At 42.4% G+C, this 10,772-nt stretch overlaps 1 protein-coding gene across 1 annotated transcript in view; it reads left to right on the top strand.

Moving 5' to 3' along the window:
• Positions 1 to 10,772, top strand: part of LOC311057774 (FRAS1-related extracellular matrix protein 2-like) — a 191,407-nt gene that overhangs the window by 89,659 nt on the left and 90,976 nt on the right. Inside the window, exon 7 of the mRNA XM_084074856.1 lies at positions 809 to 1,039. Within this exon, the coding sequence (XP_083930982.1) occupies positions 809 to 1,039 (231 nt within the window). The remainder of the gene's footprint in view (positions 1 to 808; positions 1,040 to 10,772) is intronic.

Here is a 10,772-nt window from a genome sequence, read left to right as displayed (position 1 = left end):
CGCATGCGTGTGCGTGCGCCCGAACATTTTCAGGGTTTTTTTTGGGTTTGATACTTTTTGTGTTTTTTTTTTTACTTTCATTCGGTTAATTCGGTACCAAAAAATTACCCCATGAACTGTAGATGTCGGAGTTTTCTTCTTTTTCTTTTTTCTTCATCCCAAAAGTGGGGGGGATATCCCCCCCCCCCCCCCTCCCCCAATGGAACTGAGTATGTTCAAACCCCCCCCCCCCCCCCCCCCCCGCGGCCCCCTCCTGCGTCCCTGATTCCTGGTGCGATCAATTGAAACTCTATAATCTATTCTTTTGCTAGTTTGACCCGTTGAAGCACGAAGCACTCCTCAATCTTAAAAATCACACCCAGTGTGAAGAGAGTGGTACCTTTGAAAGTGTAACTGGTTGCATCCTTGTGTTGCAATCAGCAACAATATGTTGTCACGTGACAACATATTGTCACGTGTCACGTGAAGCTTGACCAATCAGCCGTGCTCAAACATACGGACGGACATACGGACGGACGGACATATGGACACACGGACAAAGTTAAATGTAGGAGTGGTTGGCACCACTCAAAAATAACAAACAGAAAAGAGCCGATCTACAAGCTCACAACGTGTCCACACGTTGTGAGCTTGTAGATCGTCTCTTTTCGCTGGTGTCTGACATTCTTACATAGAAGACATGCTATAGCCTCTGTGGAAGCCGAAAGCCTGAAATCAGTCGTGGCGACTGAGAACGTTAGTACATTGCATTCATCCGTCCTCTGTCTGTCTCTTTGTCCCCGTCCCCCCACTTCTCTGTAACGTCCAGGCATCGGAACCCAGGACGGCACGGCGGAGAAGGACCAGGACTTCAAGGGCAAGTCCCAGAAGCAGGTGCAGTTCAACCCGGGCCAGACCCAGGCCTCGTGGAGGGTCCGCATCCTGCCGGACGGCAAGTACGAGCAGTCGGAGAACTTCCAGGTCCTCCTGTCCGAGCCGGTGATGGCGGCGCTGGAGTTTCCCGGGACCGCCACCGTGGAGATCGTGGACCCCGGGGACGGTGAGTGATGATGTCATTTCAGATCGGGTGTCCATTTTTGGCAGCAAATTTTGATTTAGTTTTAGTCATCGTGTTTTGAATAAAACTCCATTCAGTTTTAGTCATGTTTTAGTCACCTGAAATGTTTTAGTTTTTGTCTAGTTTCAGTCGACTAAATATCATAAGGTTTTAGTCGACTAAATCTGCAGTTGATTTAGTCGGCTAATAATGTATTTTGGCGGTGCCTTGATGGCGTCGTAATGGCTGATTTTACACTTGGTTGCATGCTGAAAATAGCCGATCTACAAGCTCACAACGCGTCGCGCTGCGACGCGTTGTGAGCTTGTAGATCGGCTATTTTCAGAGCGCCACAAAACATAAAATGATGTCTTTTAGTTCTACTGGATCTCTTCTCCACTACTCCCTCACTAACATTTTAGTCTAGTTTGTATTTGTTGATGAAATTGACAATATATTTAGTCTTAGTTTTAGTCATCATAGCTTAGCTTTTATTTAGTTTTCGTCAGTGAAAAAAGGTAGTCCACGAACATTTTTGGTCATAGTTTTAGTCAACGAAATCAACACTGTTTCAGAACCAGTCTCAGTTTTTATTGTCACTTGAATAATACACACTATAGGCATACATGGGAGCAAAAATACCGTTCTCCGCAACTCATGGTTGCTTGTCACATTTAAAAACAACAGACACGTTAAAAAGAGGCAACAGCATTTATAAAAGGAGAGAGAGAGACAACATTGGTTAAAAAAAAGGAAAGAAGTGCTGATGCTTTCAAAGTGCAATATAGAGACATAACTCTTCAAAAGTGCTGTTTCATCTCAAGATGTTGGTTTGGTTTTGGGGGGCAGAACAGTTTATGGCGAGTGTTCAGGCTTCTGATGGTTTAAGGGAAGAAAACTGTTGGATGGCCTCGATGATCTTTTCCTTTGAATTTTTATCCCACCATTTTTTTGGACCCCATTTTTTCACCCGGTGCCAATTGCCTAAGCTTGTTACCCTGCCTGGACCTTGGAGCAGTGAGGCGACAGCGCTATCGACTGTCTGCACCACCGCGTGCCCCCTCAGCATGATCCTGCCATCTGGTTGGAGGTTCAAGATCACAGACAGCATCCATTATCCTGAACCTCCTACCAGATGGCAGGAGTTTAAATATATGTTCCAATATATGACCCAGTCTTATGTATAGGCATATACACACGCACGCATGCCCGCATTCCCACACACGCGCACACACACACACACACACACACACACACACACACACACACACACACACACACACACACACACACACACACACACACACACACACACACACACACACACACACACACACACACACACACACACACACACACACACATACACACTCATTACATTACATTACATTACATTACAGTCATTTAGCAGACGCTTTTATCCAAAGCGACTTACAATAAGTGCATTCAACATAGGTAGGGAACGAAACTACTAATCACCAGAAGTCCTAAGTGCATTTTCTGCAAAGACAAGCAACCAAGAGTATAGCGCTAAGGTAAAAGTGACATATATCAGCTACCTACTTTCTTAAGCAGATGAGACAAAATAGCTAAATCAAATGAGCAAAAGCTAAAACAAATAATTGTATCGACTAAACAAGATCCAATAAAACAATACAATAAAACAAGCGTTCGTACAACTAGTTAACAACAAGTAGGCCAGGCAAACACGCACGCACGCACACTCTGTGCACACTGCCACTGTGTACAACCCTGTTTCTCTCTCTCTCTCTATCATGTTTTTCCTCTATCCCACTATCTCTCTGTTTCTGTCTGTGTGTCTGTGTGTGTGTCTGTCTGTCTGTCTGTGGGTCTGTCTGTCTGTCTGTCTGTCTGTCTGTCTGTCTGTCTGTCTGTCTGTCGCTCTCTCTCTCTCTCTCTGTATTTCTTACTGCTTGTCTCTCTCTTTCCCTCTTTTTGTCTGTCTTCCCCCCCTTTCCCTCTCTCTCTCTCTCTCTCTCTCTCTCTCTCTCTCTCTCTCTCTCTCTCTCTCTCTCTCTCTCTCTCTCTCTCTCTCTCTCTCTCTCCCTGGTGGTATCATTATGGTGGGCATGGTCATGGAGGGGCATAATAACAGAGCAGTGGGTTCTGGGTTGTGTTTGTCTGTGAGTGACTCTGGGGGGCCGCTCTGACGTGACAGGGGTTCCGCGCGCTCGCCGCTCTAATGGTCCAGATGTGGCTTTCGTCCGCGCCGCTGGCGTTAGCCAGCCGCCGCGCCTAGCCTTCTCTCTTTTCTCTAATGATGAAAACTGGCTTTTGTCTGCTTAGCGCCGCCGGTTTGCCCCGGTCCCCGGGGGATCGAACCGCACCGCAGCGGAGGAGGCTAATGTCAGCTGTAGACGCGGTTGAGAGGAATCAACGCCAAGCTAGCTGGCAGACTACTGGATCAAAATGAGGTTTTCACACTGTAACGATAAGGACCCAGTGTTGCCAGGTTGGTTTATTGTAAGCGACTTTGGGGCTTGTTTTTTCTGTAAAGTCACGTGCAGTGGTGGAAAGTAACTAAGTACATTTACTCAAGTGCTGTTCTTAACTAAATTTCTGCCAATCACGCATAAATGCGATCTATTAAATAGCGCACTTGGCCGCCAAGATCGCATAAATGCGTTCTATTGAAAAAATTGAAAAAAAATTGGGAAAAAAAAATCAATTTGACCCAAAGGAGCTATGATTTTTCGAAGATCTAGACTCCTATCCACTTCCTTGTTAACTCAAAACTTAAAAATTCTGTATCTCGGCTCCTGAGTACTTTTTTAATTTCAATGAAAAATCTCTGGCAGAAAACAGCAAAAAATATGAAATAATTAGGGCAGGCTAAGTGTTAAGTACACTTTTGAGGAATTTGACTTTACTTGAGTATTTCCAATTTTCAATACTTCTTACTTACTTCTACTCCGACTACATCTCAGTGGCAAATATCGTACCTTTTCTCCACTACCCCCAAATGAATACAGTATTCGTCAACATTCGACCCCCATCTAAAAATATTTTGTGCCAGGGACCCCTGTACCAGGTTTGTGTTGTTGAAATATTTCCAAAACTTTCCAACTATTTTTGCAGATTGGCTATTTTCAAATATCCAATCCAACCCAGTCGCTTCTCTTGGGCTTTGTTATCATACTTTTAGACCTGGTTGCTTATATCTCTCGCGAAATCTGGCAACACTGGTTCACACACTAACGATGAGGACAATCTTCCTTTGTGTGTGTCTGTACATGGAGACCCGGAGCGAGTTTCTAGTTTCTGATACTTATTTTTTTCTTTTCTTCTATCAGCTCCAGCAGCGCAACAACCCCGCGCTGCTGTATCGGGTTTGGTGCCACTTTGAGTAATGATGAAAATGAAGGCTTTGTCTTTCCATGTAGAAAGACGCCTGCGGCCGTATTGCAGCTCTTTAGGGCTGGAGAGCACAGCCCCGCTCTTTTTAATCCATTAAGACTGGGAACGCATCTGTGTCATTTTACGATTTCTTTGGCTATTCAAAAATAGCAGATATACAAGCTCATAGCGCAGCACCGAGTGCCGCGCTATGAGCTTGTAGATCTGCTATTTTTTAAATCTTGCTCTTGGAAATCTATTTTGCAAGTCTTTGAATATACATATTTTTATACCGAATATTTGTAAATGATTTTGTTCCAGGGACCCCCCATCCAGAAGCAAAGATTTAAGTTATAAATGTTCGCTTTAAAAAGTATATATTCAAAGATTTGCACAAATGGTCACGTTAAAAAAGAAAATAGCAGATCTACAAGCTCATAGCGTGGCACTCGGTGCTGCGGTATGAGCTTGTAGATCTGCTATTTTTTGAAAAAGCTTAAGAAATATAAAAATGACCCAGACGCGTTCCCGGTCTTAATGGGTTAATTACTGGAATCCTATACACCATAACAGTGGTTGAAGAAGTACTCCTATTTATTTGTATACTTAAGTAAAAGTAGCAATGCCACAACATAGAAATAAAAGTATTGCTGTCAAAATGATACTTAAAGTACCAAAAGGAAAAGTTATCGTTATGCAGAATGTTTAAAGTTTTTCTTCCCTTTTAGTCAGGGGATATTAGCAGAATATTTTCCAATCTTGGAATAAATTCCTGAATCCTTTGAATCCGTTGCAATCATTTGTTTTGCACCAAAGCCCAATCTCAATGGGCTTTTTACACAAAAAGTATACATGGCTATGGCCGTTTTTAGCCCAAGGAGTGGTTTTGGTGCAAAACAAATGATTGCAATGGATTCAGAATCATAAAAACACCCTAGACACCTCACATGCTACTTAAAACAGAATTAAATTTTGATATTTTTTTTGGGGGGGGGGGTTTTAACCAAGGTTATAGTGGGTACCCCAACTTTAAGGAGCTGTCAAAAATTCTCCTAGGGATACTGCATTTCAGTCTTTGTGAGATGTGTTACTAGACACCTTTGCAAACACATTGGTGAAGATTTTTTTTGGTAAGGAATTTATTTATTTATTTATTTTAATATCCCCTGACTATTTATTTTTAAAAGTTTTAAAAATGTGTTAAAATATATATTTTTTAAAAAGCAATGCAACGCGTATTGTATAAGTATAAATCAGGGCTTAATCGTTGAATCTATGTTTTGTAGTAATAATCTAAATCTACAAAGTTACTTAAGTTTTCAAATAATGGTAGTGCAGTAAAAGGCAGTTAGTGGTAGTGCAGTAAAATGTGGGTGGTTGTATCTTGTCTCCCTGCTCTTTTATTGACACATTTAGACACAGGATCTGACACAAGTTTTGAACTGATGGTCAAGATTAAATGTATCCCCTGAGCAAGCAGACAGGATCTATTTAGCTCAATGGTAAAAATGTCAGCACTTGCGCAGGAAACAGGGTTCAAATCCGGGGTAGAAGAGGAAAGTTATACATAGTGCAGCTTTAGTAAAGTAAAAAGTACCACAAAATCGTATTCAAATACAGTACTTAGTAGTAAATGCACTTTAGTTACTTTCCAGCCCTGATGATGAATGGAGATGAAGCCCTTTGTCTTTCAGAGAGCGTCAGCCTGCAGCCATATTGCTCTCTGTTGGGGCTGTAGAGCTGTCCTGCTCTCTTTAATTACTGGAATCCTATACAACGATAGCACGCTCTGCCTTCCAGTTAACCCGATACGACCGGGAACGCATCTCTGCGTCATTTTAAGATTTCTCTTGCTATTCGAAAATAGCAGATGTACAAGCTCATAGCGCGGCACCGAGTGCCGCGCTATGAGCTTGTACATCTGCTATTTTTGAAAAAGAAACGTGAAAATATATGTGCAAATCTTTGAATATAATTTTTTTTTAAAGCGAACATTGGTAAAATATTTTGTTCCAGGGACCCCCCCAGAAGCAAAGATTTGAATTACATACGTTCGCTTTAAAAAATAGATATTCAAAGATTTGCACACATTTTCACGATTTAAAAAAATGTTTACAGATCTACAAGCTCATAGCTACAAGCTCATAGCTCAAAAATAACCAGAAATTTAAAAAATGACACCGATGCGTTCCCGATCTCAATGGGTTAACCCATTAAGGCCAGGAAAGCATCTCTGTGGTTTTAACCACTTTAACCATTATTTTATACTTTGGCTATTCAAAAATAGCAGATATACAAGCTCATAGTGTGCCACGCTATGAGCTTGTAGATCTGCAGTTTTTTGGAAAAATCTTTAAAATGTGTGCAAATCTTTGAATATATATATATTTCTAAAGCGAGCATTTGTAACTCAAATCTTTGCTTCTGGGGGCTCCCTGGAACAACATTATTTTGAGATGGGGTTCGCGGCCAAATACGTACGTAAATAATGTCATTTCTTTAAAGTTTGAGCACCACTGATATAGCAACATAGGTTTTTTCAGAAAACGATCAGAATCAGGGTTTATTGTCACAACAGTCAGTTACAAGTAAAAAACAATGTCAGTTACAGGTAAAAGGCTAGTGAAATTCATTGTGCTTCTTTCAGCTAGGCAGCCTTCCACATCTCCACGGCGCCACAACGATAAGGATTTAGAAGACATGTGTAGGTCTTAAGGGGTTAAAGCCAAAGACATTGCTAATAATGTGACTCAACGTGACGACACTGACTAATGGCTGAGGGCAGAAAGCCCTATTATTCGGGTTGGGCCTGCTGACTGACTCCTGGGGGATTATCGGCCGTTTCTTTGAGTTGCTGATGTTTATCTATCTCGTTCGTGGAGCTGAATGTTTGTTGCTTCAGCCCAGAGTTTCTTCTCCAAAGGCCTTAATCCCTTTAGACCGGGGGAAAAATCTGTGTGATTTCTTTGGGCTATTTAAAAATAGCAGATATACAAGCTCATAGCGCGGCACCGAGTGCCGCGCTATGAGCTTGTAGATCTGCTATTTATTTTTATCGTCAATTTTTTTTGCAAAAAATATATGTATTTTTTAAAAGCGAACAAAATATTTTGAGATGGGGTCCGCGGCCAAATATATATCCTTTTGGGGGTTATTGACAGGACAAAAAATATATATATATTCAAAGATTTGCACACATTTTCACGATTTTTCAAAAATAGCAGATCTACAAGCTCATGAGCGCTATGAGCTTGTAGATCTGCTATTTTTGAATAGCCAAATAAATCTACAAATGACACACAGATGCGTTCCCGGTCGTAATGGGTTAGAATGATGAAGGAACTGTTGTTGTTGTTGTTGTTGTTGTTGTTGTAAAGTGATAAAAAGTGTCTCTATAGCTCGCTTTGTATATCGTTGCTGTCGTTGCAGAAACCTTGTATCTGTATCTCTATCTAACTTTTTGTGTTTTACTTCTTGTAAATTAGCGCTCTACTTGATCCGTACTACAGCGTCACACACAAGGCATCAAAAGTAGCAGATCTGCATGCTCGTTAGCGCAGCGTTTTGAGCTTGTAGATCTGCCATTTAAAACTATATTTGAATCCTGAAAAGTTACCGTTCTGGACGTATGAGGTTTCACCATACTTCAATGGATGGCGTGTCAGGGTATTCCACACGTTGGTGGCAGAGCAGTAGAATGAGAATTGTCCCATGTTTGTTCTAAATGTGGGTGCTATACCACAGTGGTTCTCAAACTTTTTCGTGCCAAGGACCCCCAAATAGACACTTATTAGCCCGCGGACCCCCATTTGAAAAGATATGCCAGGGACCCCCATAATAGAAGATTTGTACGTCTCTCTAGCAGTGATTTTCAACCATTTTAATTTTAAGGACCCCCAGTTTGACATGCATTTGGGCTACGGACCCCCATTTAATGGCATGTATGTCTCTGGGACCCCAATTTATATTGTAAAATCAATGTTAATTTAACTCTGAGAGTGTACAAATGGAACCAAATGGACCCGTTAGGGTCCATTTGGTTCCATTTGTACACTCTCAGAGTTACAAACCCATAAGGGTCCATTTGGTGCCTAATCTATCATTTAGCTGGGGACCCCCTGGAACTCCCTCAAGGACCCCTGGGGGTCCCCGGACCCCACTTTGAGAACCAATGCTATACCAGATCATGGTCGCTCTCTCTATTGTCAGTTTTCTTGCTACCAGTTCCGGGTGCCCAGGCAGCCTCATCCTTCTCTCTCTCTGACCTTTGTTTGTGACCCGTGGTAAAGATTGTTAATTCAGGAATATACACCATCCCAATTTGAGCCACTAGGGGTGACATGGTACATAAATCCTATAAATGGTCTCCTAAGGGGGGGGGGGGGGGGGGGGGGGGGGGCGCCGGCGTCTGATGGCAAATCTCGTGAACGTCCAATGTTTACTGGTGCTAGATCCCGCGAGAGTGTGTTGATGGGACAGAGAAATGTCGATACTAAAGTACGTTTTCTCCTGATTTGTCTCTCTGAAAAAGGCCATTTTAGTTTCAAAATGTTCTGAATATTGTGTGGCTTGTGACGATCGGGTCCAATATTTAGTTCAGTGACCATGGGGCTAAAGAATGGTTCAGAAGCTGTGTTCACGTTCACTCTTCCATTGAAATGAATAGACTCCAACCTGCTTCCTGTCTCCTAAAAAGGCGTCCGCCCACTTCACACACAGGGACGTGCACAGATAGACTCTAGGTGGTGCTAGAGCGCCTGCCCTTTGCCCTCTTGACCAGAAGTGCCCTTTTGAAAAAAAGTTTTTTTTTCCAGTTTACAGCAGGGGTCTTCAACAGGGGGTCCGGGACCCTTAGGGGGTCCTCAGAGTTACTACAGCGGGACCGCCAAATCTTTATGTGATATGATTTTTCTTTTTACCATAACCCCTCGAAACCTAGCATCCCTTTTCCGAGGAGAACTTTAGCCAAAAAATAGCAGATCTACAAGCCCACAACGCCTCGCGCTGCGAGGCGTTGTGGGCTTGTAGATCGGCTATTTTTGGCAAAGGGGTATAGGTGTAGAGGGAAAAAAGAGCAGACCAAGTCAACAAAAAAAAGTATAATTTACTTGAGCACCTGCCCCTCAAAATGTCTGTGCACGCCACTGGCCACACAGATACGGGAAGTAATCCGGAGATGGTGGGTCTTGCTATTTCCGTCTTGGCCCGTGGTATACTGTAGGTCCCCGTAGAGGTCCTCTCCTATGTGACACCACATGGGCGGACCTCTTTTGGAGGCTGAACTATGGAGGAGTTGGCTAGATTGATCAGAATAAAAACCCCACCATAAAATGCAGGCGAGACATGCCGAGCATGCAGAAATATGAGAGTGATGCACTTGGAACAGGTGAAACATCGTTAAGCAAAAAAACTAAATTGGGGCCGTCAAAACGCTTTGATGACTGTCTGCTGTCAGGGGAACGTTGTTAGTCTTAGCCCATTAAGACCGGGAACGCATCTGTGTCAGTTTAGATTTTATTAGCTATAACCATTATTTAATGCTTTGGGCTATTCAAAAATAGCTTGTAGATCTACAATTTTTTAGCAAAATTTTGAAAATGTGTGCAAATCTTTTAATATATATATCTTTTAAAGCAAACATTTGTAACTCAAATCTTTGCTCCTGGGGATTCCACAAATGTCTACTAAATCCTAACAGTTTCTGAAAAAACTTATGTTGCTGTATATCAGTGGTGCTTAAAACCATTTCATTTTCATGTCAAGGACCCCCAAAATTATATGTATTTGGCCTCGGACCCCCATCTGAACATATTTTGTTCCAGGGACCCCCACCAGAAGCAAAAAGATTTCCCTTTGAAAAATATATATATTCAAATATTTGCACACAATGTTCAAGATTTTTCCAAAAATAGCAGATCTGCAAGCTCATAGCGCGGCACTCGGTGCCGCGCTATGAGCTTGTAGATCAGCTATTTTTGTGTGCAAAAAATATGGATGAAGTGGTTACACCGATGCGTTCCCGTTCTGAATGGGTTAGATCTTCAAACAGCATCAGAGGTACACAGACAGGTCAGTGAGATGTTGTGTCAGAAAACAGCAACGCTGCACAAAGAGGAGACTGACACACACACACACACACACACACACACACACACACACACACACACACACACACACACACACACACACACACACACACACACACACACACACACACACACACACAGCCCTACTGTACATGTGAACATTGCATAGCAGCTGTCTCGTTTATGCAGGACTGTTTTATTTGGGATGTGTCTGTAATCTTGATGCTGCCATATTTGATAACCATAATTGTAATAACTATTATAGGAGCAGTGGGTGCTATTAAGACAGACAC

The sequence above is a fragment of the Gymnoscopelus microlampas genome, assembly GCF_963454915.1.
Source record: "Gymnoscopelus microlampas genome assembly, chromosome: 12".
Lineage (NCBI taxonomy): Eukaryota > Metazoa > Chordata > Actinopteri > Myctophiformes > Myctophidae > Gymnoscopelus > Gymnoscopelus microlampas.
This window is presented reverse-complemented; position numbering and strand designations above follow the sequence as displayed.